This window comes from Magallana gigas, chromosome 2 (assembly GCF_963853765.1).
Source record: "Magallana gigas chromosome 2, xbMagGiga1.1, whole genome shotgun sequence".
In the NCBI taxonomy this organism is placed as follows: Eukaryota; Metazoa; Mollusca; class Bivalvia; order Ostreida; family Ostreidae; genus Magallana; species Magallana gigas.
Genome location: NC_088854.1, coordinates 29,331,286 through 29,357,998, shown reverse-complemented (window position 1 = coordinate 29,357,998; position 26,713 = coordinate 29,331,286). Strand labels below are relative to the sequence as shown.

The 26,713-nt window shown below is 32.9% G+C and overlaps 2 protein-coding genes across 5 annotated transcripts; one reads left to right on the top strand and one right to left on the bottom strand.

Annotated features, from left to right (window-relative positions):
• Nucleotides 1–5,549: 5,549 nt before the first annotated feature.
• On the bottom strand, nt 5,550–11,548 carry LOC105320376 (uncharacterized). Of its 2 annotated transcripts, XM_011418297.4 has the most exons (7): nt 11,413–11,507; nt 11,077–11,123; nt 7,961–8,212; nt 7,648–7,728; nt 7,076–7,198; nt 6,800–6,921; nt 5,550–6,608 (listed from the first exon to the last, which is right to left on the bottom strand). In XM_011418297.4, the coding sequence occupies exons 3-7, from the start codon at nt 8,207–8,209 to the stop codon at nt 5,813–5,815; spliced, it is 1,371 nt and encodes a 456-aa protein (XP_011416599.3). In that variant the 5' UTR covers nt 8,210–8,212; nt 11,077–11,123; nt 11,413–11,507; the 3' UTR covers nt 5,550–5,812. The 2 variants fall into 2 exon arrangements, with proteins under 2 accessions (XP_011416599.3, XP_019919676.3); XM_020064117.3 differs by lacking the exon at nt 11,077–11,123 and having other exon boundaries at nt 11,413–11,548.
• An 8,771-nt stretch (nt 11,549–20,319) lies between these two features.
• On the top strand, nt 20,320–26,359 carry LOC105320375 (uncharacterized). Of its 3 annotated transcripts, none has more exons than XM_066076029.1 (6): nt 20,320–20,862; nt 23,089–23,337; nt 23,516–23,596; nt 24,601–24,723; nt 24,803–24,924; nt 25,009–26,359. In XM_066076029.1, the coding sequence occupies exons 2-6, from the start codon at nt 23,089–23,091 to the stop codon at nt 25,826–25,828; spliced, it is 1,395 nt and encodes a 464-aa protein (XP_065932101.1). In that variant the 5' UTR covers nt 20,320–20,862; the 3' UTR covers nt 25,829–26,359. The 3 variants fall into 3 exon arrangements, with proteins under 3 accessions (XP_065932101.1, XP_065932100.1, XP_011416597.3); XM_066076028.1 differs by lacking the exon at nt 20,320–20,862 and adding an exon at nt 21,995–22,235 and having other exon boundaries at nt 24,809–24,924; XM_011418295.4 differs by lacking the exon at nt 20,320–20,862 and adding an exon at nt 22,085–22,235.
• Nucleotides 26,360–26,713: the final 354 nt, after the last annotated feature.

Below are 26,713 nucleotides of genomic sequence, written 5' to 3'. Positions count from 1 at the left end.
ATTGTTGCTCCATTATCTAATAATCTTGCAGGAAACGTGATAAATCATATTTTTGCTTTTATGGGATAAACAGGACTCATTAATATTCTATACTATAAAAGTAGACGATTACAGACGCCGATGGTCTTATCCCTTTTACATCATCTTCTCATTTATCAATGAAAGCAGACGCGCTAGCTGTATTCGTTCTATTTTACAACTTCCGTAAACCTGTGCATAAGGTTATCATTCAACAACTGCCTAATCCCATTGGCGGAGTATACATGTATACCTTCAATGTCAATGCAAATTTCCTTATTTTCATATAATTTTTTACATGCTCCCCCCCCCCCCCCCCCCCGATGCTACGTGCCTGCATCTGACATGAATGTAAAGTCTACAAGTTTGTCGAATTTTGACATGACCTTTAATTATATGGCAACTGCCTTGCTGCGGGAAAAGGCATGCTGTAATCGCCGGAATAGACGAAAAATAAACATAATATTCAGCTAAACTGTTGCAATAAGCTTTTAATGAACGACACCTTTTCAATAGAAATACCGGTATTGTTTTTAGAAAAGAATTTGAGGTATGATTGAAACTGGACCAAACAAGAAGAGGTTTATTTATTTAAAAAAAAATCGTTGCCGATGTGACGAATGCGCTTATTTCCGTAATATAATTCTCTTAGTATTATAAAAGGAAATGCCTAATATCTTATTTCTCTAAAAAAAAATTGACATGTAATTTAAACTGGAATATAAGTTAATGCGTACTCTTCTCTAGAAATGAGACGGATCAAGATATAAGGGGGTAAAATATATTTTGAGCGGCATGGGGTTCGAAGACTGCCTTGAGGTCCCATGTAACTCTATTGCTTCTGAATTCTAAGAATTTTGATAGAGAATTTTTAACCGGGTTTCCGGTTATTGAAATAGTAAAAATGGCGGGCGGGCGAGAGGCTGCCAAAAAGGTACCCTTATTGTACCGCTACTCCTCGAACAGTTTTCAAGATAGGAAGTTGTTCTTTTCAGTTCAATTATACATATATCAGAGGTACAATGTATGCAAACTGCTAGGATTTTGATTTCTGATAATTTATGAAAAAATATCAGCTGATAAATTTAGTTACTTTTGGGCAAAAACAATGCATATAGAGTAACCCATTTATTTGGATAGGTAGTTTTTATCAATTCAGGATTGACAAATGAATTATGGATACTCTTCACACAAAAGAAAACCGGTTTGCTGTCACATTGACAGCTTTACTTTGGTTTTTTTTAAAATAGTTCGAATGAACGAACTGAAAAGATTTGGTAATTTCGCGGAAAAATGTTGTCCCAACTTTGTGGTAGCGATAGGGATGCTTTTGGAGATATTTTCTTAATTCAGCCGAGGCTTATACTTTAACAAATTTTAGCATGATTGTACTCTAATAAAAATGCGTATATATCTTTATACATGTGTGTTCGAACAAAGTCATGAAATGAATTTTTTTCAGTTCTAAGAAGATATCTGAAGCTGATCGAATTCTTCACTCGCATCTTTTATACCTTCTCTTGATAAAATTTACACCAATCTCATAATTTAATTTTCCGAAAAATAATACTTTCTAAGAAATGTTGTTATCTAGAGATAATATGATTATAGGCCTACCTAATATTTTTTTATTTACTCCGTCTCTATTCCGGCGATTACGGCATGCCTTTACCTGCAGCTAGCCTTTTTCTATCAGTGTCGTCACTGTTTCCATATATGGTCATGTCAAAATTCGACAAACTTTTAGACTTTACATTTGTCAATTTGTAACATGTCAGCCGTGATATTTCAGAAAACGGAAATACAAATCAGGGATGGGGTAATTGAAAAAAGTATTTGTAATTGAGTGTAATTAATTACATTTTTCAAAGTAATTGAAAGTAATTTGTAATTGAGTCTGTCTTCAATTACAAGTAATTGAATGTATTTAAATACATTCCAAAAATATTGTGTATTTTCAATTACTTTTCAATTACATCTCAATTACTTTTTTACCAAGTTTAAAATATAAAATAGGTGTCTTATAATGATAAATAGATTTTATACATGTTTGGCATGGACTTTTGTTTATACAATAATTAAATGTCCCATAATGTTTCATATGTTTATACAGCATAACACACTGCCCAGGGCAATAGGCAATGTAAAGATCTAATTTTGTGGAGGTGTGAACTCCTCTAATACCCAAGAATTCCCATTGATTTTAGACTAAAGGGAGTCAAAATATCTCTGTCTTGTGAATTATAGCAATTATTATTTATATACTGATATGCTGTACTGCCGGAAGGTATACTTTCTGAATAAACATAGTTTTAATATGTTAATAAAAATTAATTCACTATAGAGAAAATATTATTCAGAACCAAAAATGAACTCAATGGTACTTAATGAATTTAATGTTTAAAGAAAATTTTTCAAGAAATTTTCAAGAAATCTGATCTGAACTGATCTGTACAACCTTTAAAAACATAACCGTACATAAAGTTCTGTATATCTTAATGCTGTTAATATATGTATATGTTCTCAAGATTTAAAACAAATAAAACTAAACTATTTGAAATGTAATTAATTACATTTATCAAAGTAATTGAAAGTAATTAATTACATTTTTAAAAATCAATGTAATTGTAATTGCAAATAATTGATAAACTAATCGTTTTATAAAGTGATGGGGGGGGGGGGGGGGGGGCTATTATTTTCTTATTTCTATTATGATCTTATTTTCGGTAAAAATGGTATTCCATAAAGGTAAATATGTCAAAGATTAAGTATATGCAGAAATAAGTGAAAATTCGGATATTCATTTTGGTTAATCTACTGAGGGGCCACATGGCACATATCCTTTGAACGCCCATATAAAGTCAGTGTTGCTCAGGTGAGCGATGTGGCCCATTGGGCCTCTTGTGTTAGAATTGAGACAACATAAATGATTCAGTATTTAAAAATAAGTTAAAATCGTTAATGATACTGATTTTTTTTTTCTTCGAGAAATCGTGTCTCTCGTGTAACGTTTATTATGCAGGTTGGTTGGTATGTCGACATTAACACACCTTTATGCATAATATCAATATACTAAATAAATATATGAAAGTGACAATTGTTGTAAAAGGACATCTTGATTTGATTTGGATTGTTTGCGTGGCGCTTGATCGAATCTAGGTCCCCGAAAAGCTTTTAGAGTTGTTGGGGTTTGTTTTTTTTTTTAGAAAGGTAAGCGGGGGAAGCTTTGAACAACCCATATTATTCCTACTCGTCTTCTTCTTACTTCTAGAAAAAGGTGAAAATAATGGAGGCGGTTAAAGCTTCGAAAAAAAAAAGTAATTTAATAATTAATCTGTAAAAATTGCACGCAATAGCTCATTTTGATTAAATCCAATAATGGTATACATCAGGTGGGGAAAAATGGACAACGATTTAGGCACATTTAAAAACTTCACAAAGGATTAACCATGTATATAAAAGGAAATCACGGTAGTTTATTTCCGATGAATGCTGTCAAATGTGTGTAATTATGTATTGTTACATTACGTGTATTAATTATGTTATTTATTACATGTAATAAAGTTTAAACAACACCCCTTAAATAATGCCTATTACTGTTATGTGTTCTAGGTGATCAAGGTTTCAGGTTTTCGTATTTCTGAATTCTTATAATACGAATATTCATGTTGCAGCCTCTAATGATACCATCCCCCCTTTATGGAGATGATTTGTAAAGTTGAACATAATGAAACAATATATTTTAAAAAACTTTGATAGTAGTAACACTGGTTTTCATTAATCTTTTGATTACTATTACTAAGTAAAGAAGACAAGATATTAAATGCTTCGCATTTTGATGGGAAAATCTGATAATTTGGTTGATTGCATTTTGGTTCGTTAGTTTTGTTTTTTCGTTGAAGGGACTGGTCAAAAGCATATAATCTGGAGGAAGGTGGTGAACTATGGAGGGTAATCGTGTTCAAAAATCCAGACATCCGAATATGCAATCGTGTTGTTATTTACATGTAACCTGCTACTATAATACACACTTTCCATCTGTAATCCCTGCATTTGTATCAGAGTTGGGTCAATTACTTTGAAAAGTAATTAATGCGGGTGTCATCACAGAACTTCGATAATACTATCGTTACTATGATTGTAAGTTAACGAGCTTACAGGGTTGATCAAATATGCAATTGAATTTTGACGTGTAATATGATAAATATCAATTGCCATATCATTGCAATACTTTTTAAATATTTTACTTGAGGAGATTAGAATGTTTTATATGTTGGCAAATATATTAAAGATTAGTCAGTTGTTTTTCCAGTTTATTCTGATTTCCTTGATGATGTAATATACATTACTATAATCTATGTATTATCTTCAATCCAAGCAATAAGTCACCACGTTAACTAAGAAGCAAATGTGTAAATGTGGTTACCCAAATGTGCACTAAATATCTAAGGACAGACTATGATTTCATTGCGACCGATTAACACTGAGATGATTTACGTCCACACTGGTGAGACGTCTGCAGCGAATTTTTTTTTAAACCGTTCGAAGGTATGATGCTTATATAGAGGTTGGGATAGCGGTGATAAAAAAGAAAAATGGCAGACAGTGCCTATTTACGCGTAGTGTTCAGCTTTAAACTATCTACGCTGACTGTCATATTTGGCTGAATCTAAATTCGCTTAATGGCTATCAACATGGTTTTCAAAAAATATTATTGCGTAGTTCCATTTCAAATTCAAGCTTTAAAGGAGGACCTTGAGTGTAACAATAACTAGATTAGACCAAATTTTGCGCATAATTTTTCGAAGTACGACTATACCAAAAAATTAAGTGCATAATTTACCTTTTTTAGTATGAAATAATTTCATAAGAGGTGTACTACTGGACACAATACAGAACAGTGAACGCAGTTACAAACCATAGAGGTTCAGTGCAGACCTATTAAGTTTTAAAATTAAAAAAGTCAAAAGAGCTGAAGCTGGATTGCGCTTTTTTACCCAAATTAAATTAAAATCATTACGATACTTTAAGAGTTGAATGTAAATAATCTACTACTAATATGGCCACTTTTAGTGCCGCTACATTTATACCAATACTCGTAAATTTTTTGAAATTACATGTAGTATTAGTCGGATGTTTTCAGGAAAGATATCAAGAGAAAGATGAAATTATAAGTAAATGTCAAAAACAAAACAGACGTAAAATATTTCCGATTTGGTAGGAAGTGAGACAATAGATGTAAAGGTAGCCCTTATTTCTTATGTCTTTATATATATATATATATATATATATATATATATATATATATATATATATATATATATATATATTTATATATATATATATATATATATATATATATATATATATATATATATATGTGTGTGTGTGTGTGTGTGTGTGTGTGTGTGTGAGTAATACACATGCGTTTAAGAAACTTTAGCGATACGACCAGTCAACCAGAATTTTTCTTAAAAATAACTGCTCTGCAGTCACCCTTTGTCAGGGTCTTGGAAAAGACAACGAAAATGTTGAAAAATTGATAGCTTTAATTAATTGTAATGAAATTACAACTATCAGATCCACCACAAATAAAAATTAGTGAATTTTGAGTTTCACAAATAAAAAAACGCGATGAGAAACGCTCTAGGGGTATACTAAGTCTAGTATCTACAATCCAAAGCATATAAAAATATAACAGTTTTAAAAGGGGGAAAGGTGTAAAGAATTGTTAAATAAACCAAAAAGAAAATATCAAATGTGATCCATCATTAAAGAAAAGACATGCATTTGTTTAGACACCAGCATTTCCAGACGGAACAACATCACGTCCAAATGTTCGATCTAATTCATTTTTGAACATCCGTGCCTTTCGTTTTAGGCTTTCGGGTACTCTTGTTCTTCTTGCAATATAAAACTTCATTTTCTTGTAGTAACCTTCTCCCATCTTAAAACTTCTTTGAATTTCTTTAAATTCGTCAAATTTCTTTTGCAAATCTTCCTCCATTAGCAACCAGTAAAGATGAAGAGTTACCTGTGGAAAATCTGGATCGTCGAATCCACTTGGTCTCATCGAGCGAAGGGCTTCCTTCTCAATTTGACTCAAGAAAACAAGCTTGGATTGCATATCATACTTGGTACGCACATCCTTTAAGGCGATGTCATTTAATTTCCTATTGACAATCTTTGCGGTGTCTGCAATAAGCTTATCTGGATGCTTTTCGTAGTCAAAGAGATGGACTTTTGATCTCATTAGAACAAAGTCTTCACCCTCTTGTTCAAGCTTTTCCGAAAGATCAATAAAATCTTTCCTAACAAGTTCGGTTTTCAAACGATCAATAAGAACTGACACATCAGCGGCTTCCCTGAAATGTATTCGCTTCAGAGCGCGGTATTCGTCGCCATCTTCATTGAAGTCAATTATGCTGGCGTTGCTTGAGTACGTAGCATCTATATTTCTTATAATTTCTTTAACATTGGCATCGACTCTGTCTCTCCTTTTTTGTTTGAAGCTATGGTCAATGTAGTAAAAGATTTCTTCTTCAACTCTCTCTTCAAACTTTGCCAATAAATTGTTATCCTCGAGATACCTTCAAATACAGAATTATTTACATTCTTACATAAATGGTTAATAATGTCGTTAATCACCGTAACGCACTAAACAATCTCGGCAATGAATTTATTGTTTATTCATATATAAGTATCAATGAGGAATGAGGTGGAAAAAATAGTACTTGTTAATCATATAATGAGTTATCTTTGATCATTACCCGATCGATACCTTTTCTGGTTTTCATAAACTTCCGGTACAATGGCTGTGACGTCACCCGCCGCATATAATATCATTTCTTCCGTCATTGGCCGTTTGGCCCAAATATCGCCAGTCATTTTCATCCATTCGGTCTGTCAAATAGTGAAAATCAAAAATATATGCATTATGCAATCTTTCAGAAAAATGTTTTCAAGTCAAACATATACATGTAGGTCATTAAATTGCAAATATAATAGGATCGAAAAGTGCATATAGTCATTTAGATATCTTAACTTCTTCGCGTACCTTTATACCATCTTTGAGTTCAGTTGAAAACCCCTTTCCTCCGTATTCTTCACAAATGACAGCAAGTTTGAGAGGTGGTGCTAATCTACGTCCTTTGTGCTCTTGAATCAGAAGATTTGCACACTAGCAAATGTGAAAGATGAAAAAATAAGGTGTTTTTTATGAAATGAGCTAATTTCACACCATATGCAAAGTTATCTCTCTTTGTTTGACTAAAACATATATTTGATGAAAATATACATAAATGTTTACATTATTAATAAAAAAAAATTATTTAGACAATAATCAAAATATGACTTTTAGTTAGGCGGCTGGACAACACTACCGTTCGCAGTTCTTTCAAATGAAGAAAAGATGTTAGAATTCTTATCATAAGTCTTTGTATGATTTTTTTCCTTCCCGAGTTTCTCGTGTTAAAAACAGATGATGCATAATCTTGGATATTTGTTCCGATCATCAATTTTGTACTTTGTAGACAGAAATGTTAATTTTTATTTGAAACGTTAAAATGACGAAAATATTATCTTGTGACATTTCATAGCTCTAAAGTTCATTAACTTTAAATACTCTACCTGTGTATCAAAAACATTCTTGAGAGTCAAATTAAATTGATGATAAAATGCAGCACTGTCGTTGGAACAAGACTGCATTACCTAAAATATGAAATATCATCACAAATGTGCGAGAACATGATAAACGATCTACGTTTTGGTAAAATTAAACAAAGAAAATGTGCTTGATGAATTAAACACCTAAGTTTACAGTAAACATGCAGAAAACTTATATATTAAAGCTACATATATGTTATAAATAGGTGAAAACTTTATCTATCGCATTTTTGCAATTGAAAATCTACAGCCATTGTGTAACAAATATGATTCTTACTTTGACGATATTGCCTGACTCTAAAAGAGTTCCAAGTCTCCCCCGGCCTAGCAGGTCTTTGTTTTTAAGTATGTCGAACAAATAAACCTCTCCTGAATAAATGCCGACCTGTACCAAAGTCAAGGGGCCGTCTACTCCAAGTGAGACCCCCTCACAGTCTACGGCCAAAACCTGCTCACCTTCCAACATTCCCACAACCTGTCTGCATCGAGCAGTATTTTCAATAACTTCTGGTAACTTGCTTGCCATGACCTTTAAGAAAGAGATTAAACCAGGTGTACATGTACCGTAGAATCTTTTTATAAGTCATAAATAATGTGAACAATTAAAACATTTAAATAATTTTTAATTTATTGCTCTGTATTATTGCTTTAATTAGTCATCGTATTTCATCGTATTCTTATCACTGCCATTGTTTTCGGTACAATCCGCTCCCCGCTCTCTGCAAAAAACAAAGGGACACCGATTTGTGTGCTTTTTGTTTAAAAAATTCATCTTTTATTTTCTTATTTACATATTTGTTATCTAGTCCTGTTTTGAGTGCAAATCCACCATACACAGTTTATATGAAAACTACACATAACACCAAACGTTTCAAAAACGTTATGAAAATGACCTTTTTTCTCTTTTTCCTTTCTTAAAACAAACTATTGTTGTGTACCAAACTAGCTGCAGGTCTGTAGTTCCCGGTCTGAAAAAATTCGGATGGACGACCTGGGAGCTACAGTGCTTCCCATAGTAAAAAACTGCAATATACGGTGCACAAAAAATGCGCTGGTTTTGGACTGATTAACCTAATTTCCGAACATATTCTATACAAGTATTAAATTTTTAAAAAATTCCTAGGACATTTTACTACAGACATCATCACTTTACTTGCCTCTGATATTCTTTTAAACTCCATCACCAGCCCTGTAAAGTAAAGTGGTGCAGTTTGTTTACATTTAAAAATGGCGACTCTCGAGCTTGGCGTGAATTTAACATACTTCAATTTCCGAGATCGGTAAGCGTGTTTAAGAGAAAGTTGAGGCAAGTAAAGTACCCATATCAGTAGTAAATTGAACAAGGAATTTAATGGTGTTAATTGTTTTCACAGAATAAGTTTGAAAATAAGGTAAATCAGTCCAAAACAAGCGCAATTGTTTTGTGCGCTGTAAATTGCAGGGGTTTTTTTTACAATGGGAGACACTGTACATGTAGCTCCCAGGTCGTTCATCCAAATTTTTCAGACCGGGAGCTACAGATCTGCAGCTACATGTAGTACCAAACAAGAATGCACTGTAGCAAGTTTAGCAGAAAATTGATCAGTAGCTCTTAAATGCCAGGCAGATGATAACATAAAAAGTCAACAACAATGAAAATGCTGGTAAGAGACTACATTGTATCTTGTTTTAACATAGTGATCGCCTAAGCATTCACATTTTGAAAACTAAGATAAAGCTGCACTGTGTGGGTGTTAAAAATGAAGTAAAAATAAGTTAACTTTTTTCGGTAACAAATATTTCATAATGGAATCCCGGATTTTAGTAGAATCAATTTCTACTAAAAATCTAAAAAAAAAAAAAAAACAAAAAAAAAACCTAGTTATTAATTATTATAACTCAATTAAAAAATATTTATGGTAATCTCTTGTGTATAGTTATGTTTCATGTATAGACTGTCATAACTTAAATCAATACTTTTACATATTTTCTTAATTTTAATGTCACTAGAAATGATCGATAAACTATCGAATATTAAAAACAAGGTTTTGATCATCTCCAGCTGATCTCTGACTGAATGGGAAATCTACTAGAACGGATCAAGGAATCTAGCCTATTTAAAAAAAACTCTATCGACATCTAAAGCGTATTCCCCTTTTAAATGCATTTAATTGTTAACTAGTTAACTAAAATATTAACGATTGAGGGCCATGATATAAAAAGGTCTGAATTTGCATGTGTTTGAAGACATCAAACGTTTGATTTCCCGTGGGGATCATGGGGATTTGTATATGCAACATCTTCTCGGCAAAAGGCATGAGTAAGGTTATCGAAATTAAGGTTATTTTAAAAACCAAATGTCAGAAACAAAATTCTCTTTCAAAGCAAAAATAAATCAACAACTAAAAAATGAAAAGAAAGAAACACAACACATTGTGATTTTAAAACAAAATTATTACAAAGATTAACTTCAAAATCCAACAGTATTATGAACAATTTGCACAAATACATGTATGCATGTACACAAGTAATGTAATATATATATTGATAATTATTACATACTAAGTAATTAATGCAGGTTTTTTTGCATATGTGATACAGATGATATCACAAAACTCGTATCGGCCTCAAGGGCTGAAACAGGTTATCAGCCCTTAAGAGCTGATATGGATCCGTATCACAACCCTTGCGGAACTCCTCTGTCTTTTTTTATTTCGGCATGTTTACAAACGAGAAATTAACATTTGTTACAGTCGACATTTTTAAGTTCAGTCAAAAAACCTCAAATGCTAGCCAACGTTTTGAAGCAGTGAACTTTTAAAACCTGAGAAAATTCCGGTTCTTTAGCTACCTGTTTGATAAAACAATTAGATACCATATCTTTATATAATTATTTAATACATGGACACGTACATACTTCTTTCAAATAATATTCACAATCAATTTATTCAAATTGATGTTTTTTTGTTGTTTTTTTTTAAATATGCTTAGATGCATAAATACACATTAGTGAACCGTGAGGCGGTGGGGGCACAAAAGATCTTCGTTTTAAGACATTATTTAAATTAGACTTGAAGAAAAAAGAAACAACAACCTAAAATCGTCCCTTTGTACATAATTTTCTTTAAAACATGGTGAGCGTAGCGGGACGCCTGAAATTAATTTAGTTTCAAGAAAATTTGTAATATGTCAGCCGTACATTTACACAAATGTTTATTATCGAAATAAATTGATAAGGACATGTAAATGATAACACAACACAATCCCTGTTGATATATCTTGGAATACTTGCCTACATAGAAAGAAAACGAACTTGTTTTTTAAAAAGACCAACTTTTAATGTACTAAGAATTGCTTGTCTAAACAGCGCAAGGATATTAGATTTGAATTCAGGTCCTACATGTACACACTTACCTTAATCACTTTAACCTGAACCTCATATCTTAACGAATACAGATATCCTACAAAATAAAATGCGCAATTCCGAAGAACGTTTTTATAACATATATATCGAAAAGGCATTTCCGAGAATCCAATTATCGAAAATCGAATACAATTATTGGAATTGTGAACAAACGGATTTCCAAAAGACATCAAATTGTATTAAGACTGCAGGGAAAAGCGTATATGTAAATAAATGCTAAGGAATTTATAAAGGATAATGTTTTGCAAGTTAAATGCTAGTACGTAAGTGTGTTCAGATATGTTATCATACATAAATTCCATAAATATGATATTAACAAAACTCACTTAGTGAAACTAACGAATCTTGATATCCTTGCCAATGCGCAATTCCAGAAAACAGGTTCTTATAACTTATTTATAGATTAGGTATTACCAAGAATCCAATTTTTGAAAAATCAATTGCATTAAATGGACTCGTGTACACACAGAGTTCTAAGGGGCCTGATGTTTAATTAATACAACAGGGAAAAGCGTATGTGCAAATGAATGCCGAGCAATATGAATAGAATAATATTTGAAAAGTTAAATAACCGTACGCAGATGCGTCCAGGCATGTTTAATCGTTTTTTAAAATATTTGTAAAGTATTTTTTTATTAGGATTTTCCAGTCCGTTTCGCATTTTACCAACACCCGACCGACATCCGTGGGAGATTCAGTTCCGTTAATGCTAGGCACATATCATCGTTTTCAAGGGGACAGACATACAATGTACCATAAATGTAATGTTAACGAAACCCACTCAGCAAAACTTAAAATTTCCTAAAGAATGGACGATTGGATACATGTTGGTTTTATTTTATTTTATGATTTTTTTTATCTTAATAAAGGCTGAAAAAAACTGCGGTGATTGGCCTATGTGCCTTATGTTTGTGTATACAATTTACAGTGAATAATGAGTCAATCTTAATCTTATTTATGATATAAATGTACCAACATTTTCCAGCATCCACTTCACAATTCAATAGCATTCTCTTTATTTTATTCATATAAATCTCAATATTGGATTGATTTTTCTATTTTTGTCATATCGATTTATTTTATGTGTGTAAGTATGGCAGTAATTTAAAACATAAAAAGCAGTACAACAGGGAAATGTTTGTATGGATGACATTGCTTGAGAGTAGAGATAGGGAATGTCGTAGCGATGTAGGGCCTTCTATTTTGTATCTTTGTCCAAAACAGTTTAGTATTATAGAATGTGGATCAGTCGCATCTAAATAGAATGCATTTCTTTCATTTTAGGCCCCGTTACGATTGGCGTACAAACACTTTACAACACTTTGAGATCGAAATTTCTTAGCTTCGGACGAGCTATTGTGGACATGCACACTGTTCAGACACGCATCCAAAATCTTGCGATGCAATGTACAAACATTAGTATAGATGTTTCACAATGTTTCGTGTACTCGCAAGAGCGATGCGCGATTTTTAAAGGTCGTTATATGAATCGCAGATTTTAATGCGTGTATTGTGCGACCATGAGACTGTTGCTAACATGTCTCATGTTATCTTGCAACGTTTTACTATCATTGCACGACTTATCAGTAATATGCCATGCTTTGCCACTAGTATATATATACCCTGTATAAGCATCTCTGTTTCAGACCACTGTTCAACAACATACGTTTATTGCATGATGGTGAGGGAAATATGAAGATTTATTTAAGATAAATTGCAGCTGTTTTGCGTGTGTTGTGCGACCATGAGACTGTTGCTCAACGTACCTCATGCAATCTTGCAACGTTTTACTATCATTGCAAGATTTATCGGTTTGAGTTTCCATTCTTTGCCACTTGTATACACTGGATACAGTGTTATTTTCGCCCCGTGTTATTTACTCCTCTACTTTCAGTTTTGCCTCGATTTGAAATTGCCCCAACAATGTTGTGGTTAAAAAAAATAATATAAGACATTAAAATTCTCCATGTCTTTATCTGTTGACTAAAATGGGCGAAAATAAAACAAGAGTAAATACTTTCTAAAGTATACATTGTATGAGTATATCTGTTTCATGCCAGAAATGACCTTGATTTTAGCTGTTGCTTTTGTCATCTTCTTGGGCTGTATCTTCTCTTGCATTCAACTATTTCTAGTGATTCTTTACCGTTAAAAAAAGAGCGGCGTATATACCTCATTTGACTCGTACGAGCATTAGTACTATGAAACGCATGACCGGACGAGCGCCGCTCGTCCAATTGCAATCGTCAGATCATCTGATCTTTCGTGCGATCCTATCGCATTATCTTACAACACTCGCTTTCATTGTACAACAGTTGCATATAGACGCAAGATATATCGCAAGATTTAATGCATTTACATCGCACAACGGTCGCTTCGAGTACTTTTTCAAATGCGATTATTTGGCAAAAGTCTCCACACCATATTTGATTTTTTCGGTTGCACGAATTTTTTTTCGCTTCTGTCCGTATACCATTTGTAAAAGGGGCCTTAAGCCCCTTTTACAATTGGCGCACGAGCACTTAGTGGACATGCACACTATTCAGACGCAACCAAATGCGATCCAAATCATCGCAGTGCAACGCATAATCATTAGTACGAACGTTTTACAACGTTTTGTGTACTCGCAAGAGTGATGCACGATTTTTAAAGGTCGTTATATGAATCGCAGATTTTAATGCGTGTATTGTGCGACCATGAGACTGTTGCTAACATGTCTCATGTTATCTTGCAACGTTTTACTATCATTGCACGACTTATCAGTAATATGCCATGCTTTGCCACTAGTATATATATACCCTGTATAAGCATCTCTGTTTCAGACCACTGTTCAACAACATACGTTTATTGCATGATGGTGAGGGAAATATGAAGATTTATTTTCTCAAGAAAAATCATATTTCCCCCAGGGCATCGCCCTAGGGAAATTTGTTTTTTCGGGGGTAATTAAACTTTATATTCCCTGAACATTAGGTTAATGCAATAAACGAACAACATATGATTATACAAAATACGTTGATTTCTTAAAATTGTTTGATTGTTTGATTTCCTCTGTTACTGTCTCACATTTCTTTCATGATTTCATAGATAGTTAAGTTGGTTTTGTGATATATAGAGAATCATAATGATTAAATATTTTTGATTTAACCATACTTGTCTGCATCATATGCTCATATCGGCTTTTTCATTCCTATGAAATCTCCCTGCCATGTGACTTTCTAGACCAATCAAATAAAATAGAATAAACATATTGAGGTATAATAATAAATGCTGCTGCATCTCTGTTTCTTCTTAGGCAGCATGTTCTCTCGCTTTCAACTATGTCTACTGAAGAGTATCGGAAATGGGCGGTATATATATATGACCCCCTCTGACTCGCACGAGCATTCGTGCCATGGAACGCATAATAGCACGTCCAACCGCATTGGCGCACGTTCAATCGTTCAATCGAATACTTTTTTCAAATGCGATTATTTTGGCAACAGTTTACGATTCATATCTACGATACAAACCATTGCGGTGCAACGCACGAACATTAGTACGATCGTTTTACAACGTTTTGTGTACTCGTAAGAGTGTTACACGATTTATAAAGATCGTACGATAAAATCGCTGGTGTTTATTCGTCTGTTTTGCGACCGTGAGACTGTTGCTCAAAGTGTCTCATGTAATCTTGCAACGTTTTGCTATCATTGCACGAATTATCAGCCTCAATATGCCATGCTTTGCTACTAGTATATATACCCTGTTTCATATATTCTCTGTTTAAGAACAGAATTTACAATATACATTTATTCCATGATGGTGAGGGAAATTCATGTATGACGATTTATTTTCTCAAGAAAAATCATATTTCCGGAGGGCTTTGCCCAAAAAAAATTAGTTTTTTCTGGTGATAAATCTTTATATTCCCTGAACATTAATGCAATAAACGTATTATTATACCAAGCAACGTATGATTACACAATATACGTTGATTTCTAATAATGTTTGACTTTTCAACAGTCGCAACATTAACGTCGTGATTGTTTGATTTTCTATGTAATTACTGTCTATTTTTTCTTTCATAAATCATAGATAGTTAAGTTGGTTCTGAGATATAAAGAGAATCATAATGATTAAATATTTTTGATTTAATCATATTTGTCTACACCTTATGCTCATATCGGCTTGTTCATTCTTATGACATTGCCCTGTCACGTGACTTTCTAGACCAATCAGATATAATAGAATAATCATATTGAGGTATAGGGCCTAATAATAAATGCTGCCGCAAATCTGTATTTTTCTCGCTTTCAACTATGTCTACTGAATATGGGCGGTGTATATACCCCCTCTGACTCGCACGATCATTCGTACCATGGAACGCATAATCGAACGTCCAATCACATTGGCGCACGTTCAATCGTCCGATCACCTAGTCTCTCGCGCGTTCCTATCTTATTATCTTTCAACAGTTGCCTTCATTTGAAAACAGTCGAATACAGACGCAAGATATATCGCAAGATTCAATGCGTTTACATCGCGCAACGCTCGCTTAGATCGTGCGAAATTCGTACGAATACTTTATTTATATTTATATTATTTATACTTTATTTTGGCAACAATTAAGAATTCATATCTCATTTTTTCGGTCGCACGAATATTTGGTCGCTTCTGCTCGTGCACCAATTGTGAAAGGGGCTTAAAGGAGACTTGATGGGACCACAAAAGTGCATGCAACGAATGTGAGAGCTCGTGCAACGTAAGTGATAGCTCTTGCGAAGCCAAAGAATTCCGAATGCAAAGTATTCTAAAGTGCACGTGCGTCAATTGTGAAAAGGGCTTTAAGCAACATATAATGCTAACAATTTATTTATTATTTATTTTATGATTTGATAGATTGAATATTAACCAATTCCTTGCAATGTTCAGAAAGCTAACAAATGTAGTTGTTTATATTTTTGGCCGGAACACATGGTATTACTATCACAAGTATTTCTTTCCTTTACACTTCAGTAAAATAAAGCTTAAGGAATTTTAAGTTTACTTAAAAACTTTATATATATTGATTTTACAATTTTTCGCCTTACGAGTTATCACACTTTTTAAAGTATATTATCAAAAAGTAGAGAGTGCTCTTTGTTAGTGTCATCATTTGACCAATGAAATTAAACGCAGGAATTCTAGCGACGCTAATTCATTTTCTTTCAGGACGCCGCACGGGTAAAACCTTTGTATACTGATTCTGTTCCTTCTGATTTTTTCTTTAAAAATCCACCGCTTCCCACCCACCTTTCCAGTGTTAAATGGGTTTTTTTCTTCGTTTTCTTTTTCTTTTCTTTTTTTCATGCATGTATTTTATTGTAGATGTACATGGCGTTTTCAGACCACAAGAAATTTGTTTAACGATATTACGTAACCAATTTTCGATTTCCGTTTCTCAATACAGCCAATCAATAAAATTCATAGTTGTATATTCATAAATTAATTATAGTTACATCATATTAAGATCAAATGCAGAATTGTGACATAATTCAATTAAATTTTAATTGTAGTATTACGTAACATTATTTTACATAATTTTACGCAATATGTTACAGTGTTATGTAACAATTAAAGTCACGATGGTGGCAACATATACCATGTCTTGTTTTGTTTACATACATTGTATTATGTATCGAAAGATGGAGGTGATGGCCATACGTCAAGTAAACTACATAAGTTATAGCCACTTCATAGGGAAATCAATTATGGATAAAAGTAGTTTTTTAACGCCATGTTAGTCCCAGGGATTCACTGTATCTTAAGATATAACAAGTTAAGAAAGAATACAATGGTAATGAAACGAAATCGGGTAATTACATGTATATTTAGAAACCAATATAACGCAAGCTAGGTTTTTTTCAAGCAGTATGGCATGTGCCCTTACATGAGTACATGAGTAACAGATTATTAGTGGACTTTATCCATATGCTAGCACGCGACGTAGATATTTGATGCATTATAGTCAATGATCACTAGATCTGGGTTATATATAAATAAAGTGATAATGCTATTTGTTATCTCTTTTTTAATCAACTCTATCTCAAGTGTCAGTAAGTCTAGATACATGGATATTCGCATTAAATGAATCAAGTTGTAAGTTTTTTTATCTTCTTTTTCGAAGTTTTCCTTATTCTTTTTTTAAAAAAAAGTGGGGTGTTGTAATTTGCAAACATGAACATTGATATTTACAAAATTATCCAGTTTACGTATCTTAAAAATACAATTCAAATTTGTTGATATTTAAATCTTGAATTATATATGGATTATAATTAATAACATGTACTTTTTTTCACCCAAACTTGTAAAATGTTAGAACCATTGTTTGATGAAAAATATTTCGCATTATCTTTATTTGCATTATTATATGTGATATATTATTATTATTATTATTATTATTATTATTATTATTATTACTACTACTACTCATTATTATCATTCAGATTGTAGGTTCGCTTCATAATGTTAAACAAAACGTACAATTACAAAACGAAAGTTCTTTTTTTACCTCGAAACTAAAGTGAAAGCGAAAGTTATAGTTAAAGTAAATTATTATAGTAATTTTTTTGCAAATTACAAGGTTATTTTGTCCATTGTTCCAAATTGCAAGATATTGTAACCTTCTAAAAATTTCTCTTTTTTACCAAAATTGTTGCTGCCTAAATGAATTTTATGGGACAGATACAAGCGTATAATATTGCTTTACCAATTCAAGTTTGATTTGATTGGATTTAATTACATAAATAATTATCTCAGAATGTTTTATTTTACGAAATCCAAATACATTCAATACATGCAATCTCCATTATGACATTAGGTAAAATATACAGTGACTTCATAGCGGGGTCATCTATAGAAAAAAACCATTATCATCATGTTTAATAAATACAATGCATACGATTTTCATTTAGTTTGAATTATCTATCAATATATTTTTGGTACATGAAGATGGCAAATCAAGCGGTTGAAATTATCGTTGAAACAAGTAGATGTCGCCATGTTGTCTCCATCTTGTCACGTGAGTCAGTCTTGGCGGTAGACTGTGAAGGGATTGCCCTTGGGGTCGAAGGTCCGATGACTCTTTTACAAATTTGTTCCTACAGCGGTGACGTGTACCTGTTTGATACCTTGTATGAGTATATCTGTTTCATGCCAGAAATGACCTTGATTTTAGCTGTTGCTTTTGTCATCTTCTTGGGCTGTATTTTCTCTTGCATTCAACTATTTCTAGTGATTCTTTACCGTTAAAAAAAGAGCGGCGTATATACCTCATTTGACTCGTACGAGCATTAGTACTATGAAACGCATGACCGGACGAGCGCCGCTCGTCCAATTGCAATCGTCAGATCATCTGATCTTTCGTGCGATCCTATCGCATTATCTTACAATACTCGCTTTCATTGTACAACAGTTGCATATAGACGCAAGATATATCGCAAGATTTAATGCATTTACATCGCACAACGGTCGCTTCGAGTACTTTTTCAAATGCGATTATTTGGCAAAAGTCTCCACACCATATTTGATTTTTTCGGTTGCACGAATTTTTTTTCGCTTCTGTCCGTATACCATTTGTAAAAGGGGCCTTAAGCCCCTTTTACAATTGGCGCACGAGCACTTAGTGGACATGCACACTATTCAGACGCAACCAAATGCGATCCAAATCATCGCAGTGCAACGCATAATCATTAGTACGAACGTTTTACAACGTTTTGTGTACTCGCAAGAGTGATGCACGATTTTTAAAGGTCGTTATATGAATCGCAGATTTTAATGCGTGTAGCTAACATGTCTCATGTGATCTTGCAACGTTTTACTATCATTGCACGACTTATCAGTAATATGCCATGCTTTGCCACTAGTATATATATACCCTGTATAAGCATCTCTGTTTCAGACCACTGTTCAACAACATACGTTTATTGCATGATGGTGAGGGAAATATGAAGATTTATTTTCTCAAGAAAAATCATATTTCCCCCAGGGCATCGCCCTAGGGAAATTTGTTTTTTCGGGGGTAATTAAACTTTATATTCCCTGAACATTAGGTTAATGCAATAAACGAACAACATATGATTATACAAAATACGTTGATTTCTTAAAATTGTTTGATTGTTTGATTTCCTCTGTTACTGTCTCACATTTCTTTCATGATTTCATAGATAGTTAAGTTGGTTTTGTGATATATAGAGAATCATAATGATTAAATATTTTTGATTTAACCATACTTGTCTGCATCATATGCTCATATCGGCTTTTTCATTCCTATGAAATCTCCCTGCCATGTGACTTTCTAGACCAATCAAATAAAATAGAATAAACATATTGAGGTATAATAATAAATGCTGCTGCATCTCTGTTTCTTCTTAGGCAGCATGTTCTCTCGCTTTCAACTATGTCTACTGAAGAGTATCGGAAATGGGCGGTATATATATATGACCCCCTCTGACTCGCACGAGCATTCGTGCCATGGAACGCATAATAGCACGTCCAACCGCATTGGCGCACGTTCAATCGTTCAATCGAATACTTTTTTCAAATGCGATTATTTTGGCAACAGTTTACGATTCATATCTACGATACAAACCATTGCGGTGCAACGCACGAACATTAGTACGATCGTTTTACAACGTTTTGTGTACTCGTAAGAGTGTAACACGATTTATAAAGATCGTACGATAAAATCGCTGGTGTTTATTCGTCTGTTTTGCGACCGTGAGACTGTTGCTCAAAGTGTCTCATGTAATCTTGCAACGTTTTGCTATCATTGCACGAATTATCAGCCTCAATATGCCATGCTTTGCTACTAGTATATATACCCTGTTTCATATATTCTCTGTTTTAGAACAGAAAAATCATATTTCCGGAGGGCTTTGCCCAAAAAAAATTAGTTTTTTCTGGTGATAAATCTTTATATTCCCTGAACATTAATGCAATAAACGTATTATTATACCAAGCAACGTATGATTACACAATATACGTTGATTTCTAATAATGTTTGACTTTTCAACAGTCGCAACATTAACGTCGTGATTGTTTGATTTTCTATGTAATTACTGTCTATTTTTTCTTTCATAAATCATAGATAGTTAAGTTGGTTCTGAGATATAAAGAGAATCATAATGATTAAATATTTTTGATTTAATCATATTTGTCTACACCTTATGCTCATATCGGCTTGTTCATTCTTATGACATTGCCCTGTCACGTGACTTTCTAGACCAATCAGATATAATAGAATAATCATATTGAGGTATAGGGCCTAATAATAAATGCTGCCGCAAATCTGTATTTTTCTCGCTTTCAACTATGTCTACTGAATATGGGCGGTGTATATACCCCCTCTGACTCGCACGATCATTCGTACCATGGAACGCATAATCGAACGTCCAATCACATTGGCGCACGTTCAATCGTCCGATCACCTAGTCTCTCGCGCGTTCCTATCTTATTATCTTTCAACAGTTGCCTTCATTTGAAAACAGTCGAATACAGACGCAAGATATATCGCAAGATTCAATGCGTTTACATCGCGCAACGCTCGCTTAGATCGTGCGAAATTCGTACGAATACTTTATTTATATTTATATTATTTATACTTTATTTTGGCAACAATTAAGAATTCATATCTCATTTTTTCGGTCGCACGAATATTTGGTCGCTTCTGCTCGTGCACCAATTGTGAAAGGGGCTTAAAGGAGACTTGATGGGACCACAAAAGTGCATGCAACGAATGTGAGAGCTCGTGCAACGTAAGTGATAGCTCTTGCGAAGCCAAAGAATTCCGAATGCAAAGTATTCTAAAGTGCACGTGCGTCAATTGTGAAAAGGGCTTTAAGCAACATATAATGCTAACAATTTATTTATTATTTATTTTATGATTTGATAGATTGAATAACCAATTCCTTGCAATGTTCAGAAAGCTAACAAATGTAGTTGTTTATATTTTTGGCCGGAACACATGGTATTACTATCACAAGTATTTCTTTCCTTTACACTTCAGTAAAATAAAGCTTAAGGAATTTTAAGTTTACTTAAAAACTTTATATATATTGATTTTACAATTTTTCGCCTTACGAGTTATCACACTTTTTAAAGTATATTATCAAAAAGTAGAGAGTGCTCTTTGTTAGTGTCATCATTTGACCAATGAAATTAAACGCAGGAATTCTAGCGACGCTAATTCATTTTCTTTCAGGACGCCGCACGGGTAAAACCTTTGTATACTGATTCTGTTCCTTCTGATTTTTTCTTTAAAAATCCACCGCTTCCCACCCACCTTTCCAGTGTTAAATGGGTTTTTTTCTTCGTTTTCTTTTTCTTTTCTTTTTTTCATGCATGTATTTTATTGTAGATGTACATGGCGTTTTCAGACCACAAGAAATTTGTTTAACGATATTACGTAACCAATTTTCGATTTCCGTTTCTCAATACAGCCAATCAATAAAATTCATAGTTGTATATTCATAAATTAATTATAGTTACATCATATTAAGATCAAATGCAGAATTGTGACATAATTCAATTAAATTTTAATTGTAGTATTACGTAACATTATTTTACATAATTTTACGCAATATGTTACAGTGTTATGTAACAATTAAAGTCACGATGGTGGCAACATATACCATGTCTTGTTTTGTTTACATACATTGTATTATGTATCGAAAGATGGAGGTGATGGCCATACGTCAAGTAAACTACATAAGTTATAGCCACTTCATAGGGAAATCAATTATGGATAAAAGTAGTTTTTTAACGCCATGTTAGTCCCAGGGATTCACTGTATCTTAAGATATAACAAGTTAAGAAAGAATACAATGGTAATGAAACGAAATCGGGTAATTACATGTATATTTAGAAACCAATATAACGCAAGCTGGGTTTTTTTCAAGCAGTATGGCATGTGCCCTTACATGAGTACATGAGTAACAGATTATTAGTGGACTTTATCCATATGCTAGCACGCGACGTAGATATTTGATGCATTATAGTCAATGATCACTAGATCTGGGTTATATATAAATAAAGTGATAATGCTATTTGTTATCTCTTTTTTAATCAACTCTATCTCAAGTGTCAGTAAGTCTAGATACATGGATATTCGCATTAAATGAATCAAGTTGTAAGTTTTTTTATCTTCTTTTTCGAAGTTTTCCTTATTCTTTTTAAAAAAAAAGTGGGGTATTGTAATTTGCAAACATGAACATTGATATTTACAAAATTATCCAGTTTACGTATCTTAAAAATACAATTCAAATTTGTTGATATTTAAATCTTGAATTATATATGGATTATAATTAATAACATGTACTTTTTTTCACCCAAACTTGTAAAATGTTAGAATATTTTAGTTCCAACCATTGTTTGATGAAAAATATTTCGCATTATCGTTATTTGCATTATTATATGTGATATATTATTATTATTATTATTATTATTACTACTACTACTACTCATTAGTATCATTCAGATTGTAGGTTCGCTTCATAATGTTAAACAAAACGTACAATTACAAAACGAAAGTTCTTTTTTTACCTCGAAACTAAAGTGAAAGCGAAAGTTATAGTTAAAGTAAATTATTATAGTAATTTTTTTGCAAATTACAAGGTTATTTTGTCCATTGTTCCAAATTGCAAGATATTGTAACCTTCTAAAAATTTCTCTTTTTTACCAAAATTGTTGCTGCCTAAATGAATTTTATGGGACAGATACAAGCGTATAATATTGCTTTACCAATTCAAGTTTGATTTGATTGGATTTAATTACATAAATAATTATCTCAGAATGTTTTATTTTACGAAATCCAAATACATTCAATACATGCAATCTCCATTATGACATTAGGTAAAATATACAGTGACTTCATAGCGGGGTCATCTATAGAAAAAAACCATTATCATCATGTTTAATAAATACAATGCATACGATTTTCATTTAGTTTGAATTATCTATCAATATATTTTTGGTACATGAAGATGGCAAATCAAGCGGTTGAAATTATCGTTGAAACAAGTAGATGTCGCCATGTTGTCTCCATCTTGTCACGTGAGTCAGTCTTGGCGGTAGACTGTGAAGGGATTGCCCTTGGGGTCGAAGGTCCGATGACTCTTTTACAAATTTGTTCCTACAGCGGTGACGTGTACCTGTTTGATGTACAAGAAAACCGAGAACTGTTTTCTGAAGGGCACCTAAAATTAGTGCTGGAATCCAATGAAATTTTAAAGGTAGGTAATTGTGCATTTTGTAAATATGTAATCAATATAATGGTTTGTAGAGAAAATATATTTACTTAAGATTTATTAACTATGTTGTTGTGACATTTCTATAGTCATATTAAAGCAAATGATGTTTCTTTTTGTTTTATGATTTTTTTGATCAGTTCTTCTCATTTTTCACTGGTAGGTGATACATGCATGTTCATACGACAGCGCTGCTTTATATCACCAGTTCGGAGTAACTCTCCAGAACGTTTTTGACACACAGGTACCAGTATATAACGAAAAAACTCCATGACAGTTGATTAAAATAAATCAAATTTTATTAAAATATAGCTCGGACAAATGGCAATCTTTGCTATCGGGCCAGTTACTTCATTTTAGGAAAATGATTCATATTTGAAATGTGAGTAATTATGATCCACTGGTTTCAAAGATTGACAATACATTCACAAAGATGTTTACTACAATGAAGTGCATTGAAGTGGTAAAAATGTTCGTTTGAATGGAATATTCTAAACTTTGTATCGAACGTCAATTGTTACATAGGACACGTCCATTTATTATATAATTATTTATAATTATATTTTCTCCGTATATGTTTTCCATGCCCCGCGCATATTCCATTCTCCTCAACAACAACAGTTCAAAACACAAAGTTACTAAAAATATTCTTATTTTGAACAATAGTACTGTTTCTGAACATAGTTGGAAAGAAAGAGAAAAAGAAAAGAAAGAAAGTTTTTGTTTTTGTGTATAATGTGCCTTTGTGAAATTCCTGCTTGTGTTGTTTAGAAGAGGGTCGGTTCCGAAAGCATTGTGCCGAATACTGTTTTCCTCGTTTCAAAAGAAATGGGTGTGTCTTATGTAACAATTGACGTTCGATACAAAGTTTAGAATACTCCCTTTAAACAAACATTTTTACCACTTCAATGCGCTTCATTGTATATCATATTTTAAATGCTATGATGATATCGCGATCAACCAAGGAGTATAAAACTGAGAACGTATGTTTAAACTAATTATAACTGTGCTACAAATGTCATTTTGTAAAACATACGAATGAATCTTTATTCATGTCGTCAATTTAATATTATGTACAAAAGCAGACGAAAACATGCCACACAAGATAATTGGTATTGCGTTCATCCATTCTATATGCAAAACATTGCTAAAGGGTTTGGGAACCATTCATTTCAAAACATTCCTTGGTGAAAACCATGCAAAATATTTTATACTATATATACTCAGTTTTTTTTGTTTTCTACATAGGTTGCTGATACTGTCTTAGAAGAGCATAACGGACGCTTGCTTGTTTCATCATTGGATTTACTTGGACTCTGCCAAAAATATTCGTCTAGCAAAAAAGTGTCAGATTACAAAGAACAGCTCAAGGTTTATTATTTCTTATGGTAACAATAAACCAATATTTGTTGAAACGCGTTTCTAATATATAATACATTTTTTCTTGTAGATACAGTACAGTAAAACAGACGGTGAGTTTTGGGCAAAACGTCCTTTAACAGACGAAATGAAGTCCGTTGCAGAAGGTGACGTCAAAGCTCTGATACCGGAGGTCTTTGAGAAACAAAAACGGTAAGTAAAGAAGGTTCAAAAACATATTTTGATAACAGACTGGACAAACATTTACTGTAAAGAAATGTTTTGCAATGTTTTCAGAATCATCTTGAATAGTGGACTACAGGAAAAATTTCGAGAACGGGTATCAGAAATAATCAAGTATTACATTGACGATGAAGTCAGAAAACATAGATATAAACGAAGGTTCATCATAGTGAATCAAATTATTGATTCCATAAACGAAAAACGGGATACACGTACAGTTTGTTCAGACTTTCCAGAGGACAGCGATGAATATGAGGCTTTAAAATGGATTGATTATAGAGAGGCATGTATAAAGTCACCATTTATAGATCGGCTTAAAACAGAGAGCATCTTGTCTGATTTGAAAGAACTTGATGATAAACTTTCTAGAGATGAAAAAGAGTACGAAGTTAAATGGATTCCATTTTCGTTACTTTCCAGTATCATTTACCATCCAAATAAAACGGTATCAAAACTGGCAAAAGATGTCAAACAAAAGTTCAAAAATGTTGTTCTACAAGAAATTGATGACAAATACACCATTGAAGCTACTTTAAAACACTTAACAAAGTGCGAGAGGGATGTTATAAGGTCTTTGAATCTAAACGGTACCAATAATCAGCGGTGTCCAAAACACGTTGTTAGATTGTATTGGCTTTTAACGGAAGATGATATAAACAAAAACTGTAAGAAGTTAATAGAAATGGGAAATGGGTTCCAAATGCATGGTGCAGAGTGGTATTACGATAAAATAAAGTATTACGTGCAAAGAGGAGCAGATGTACCAGTATCCTTGAAACAAAGCGCCTTGATATTTAAGAGAAAGCTTGATGAAACATTTGGACGAGATGTTGTTCCTCCTACCTTAGGTAGAACAATTAATTTAATTGATTGAATCCAACTTAAATGATTGGATGATTGTGTGTTTCCAATGTATATATAAATAAAGGCATGCATGCTTTATCGCTTTATACATCACCACTGGCACAAAGCAAATATAATAGATTTTTGAGAATATGGAGGGATTAAATACTTTCAATATAAGATAACATGTAGACATAACAGCTATTGAAATAATTTAAATGTGCGAAATACTTTTGACGCGCTTCAGAAATACTTTGGAGTATCCAAAATGGATTTCCGTTGTTGCCAAGTATATTGGCGAGTGCACTGCAGAATTCTAAAGTACAATACCATTTTCAAACATTGTGTATGAACAGAGGGACCGACAACTCAAAAATGGACATTTTTCCGGGGTTGGGTACCTTTTTCCAGACAAGGAAGCATTATAAGTTTACTACAAAACTGTGTGGTTTTTGAAAAGAAAAATGAACATTTTAGATAGTTTTTGAGAAATTTGATCTTAATAGTTCCATCCAAAAGGGATTTAATATTCGGTTATTTACCCCACATAAAATCCTATTAGGATTTTAAAAAGTATTTCATATCTTTACTTATAAATTAAGACATTTTCAAATAAACTACAAAATGCCTGCACCAGAGTACTTGCTTACATCTTTGGTATTTCATCACATGCGTTATCATGTCCGTAAGGTATAATTGAATTTTAGCTGATAAGTTATTATTGTGAAAGTAATAAAAAAACCTACTTTCATTTTCGATTAACAAGTCCAAAATAGCAAAAATGAGAGTAAGGTGGCGGACACGCTTTGGCGGATCCAAGTTGGAGATAGTTTGCACTAAAATATATACATGCAATGAAATAATATTGAATGATTACGTAAAGATTGAATATATTTACTATGAGCCTATTTAGAGA

Bases quoted from the DNA above. Each gene is read 5' to 3' on its own strand.
- LOC105320376 (XM_020064117.3), bottom strand. From the start codon at position 8,209: ATGGCAAGCAAGTTACCAGAAGTTATTGAAAATACTGCTCGATGCAGA. The intron at 7,199-7,647 runs GTAGAGTATTTA...CACATTTGCTAG, and splicing joins AGAATGTTTTTGATACACAG to TGTGCAAATCTTCTGATTCA. The intron at 6,922-7,075 runs GTACGCGAAGAA...ACTATTTGACAG, and splicing joins AACTCAAAGATGGTATAAAG to ACCGAATGGATGAAAATGAC.
- LOC105320375 (XM_011418295.4), top strand. The intron at 24,724-24,802 runs GTTTATTATTTC...TTTTTCTTGTAG, and splicing joins ATTACAAAGAACAGCTCAAG to ATACAGTACAGTAAAACAGA. The intron at 24,925-25,008 runs GTAAGTAAAGAA...CAATGTTTTCAG, and splicing joins GTCTTTGAGAAACAAAAACG to AATCATCTTGAATAGTGGAC.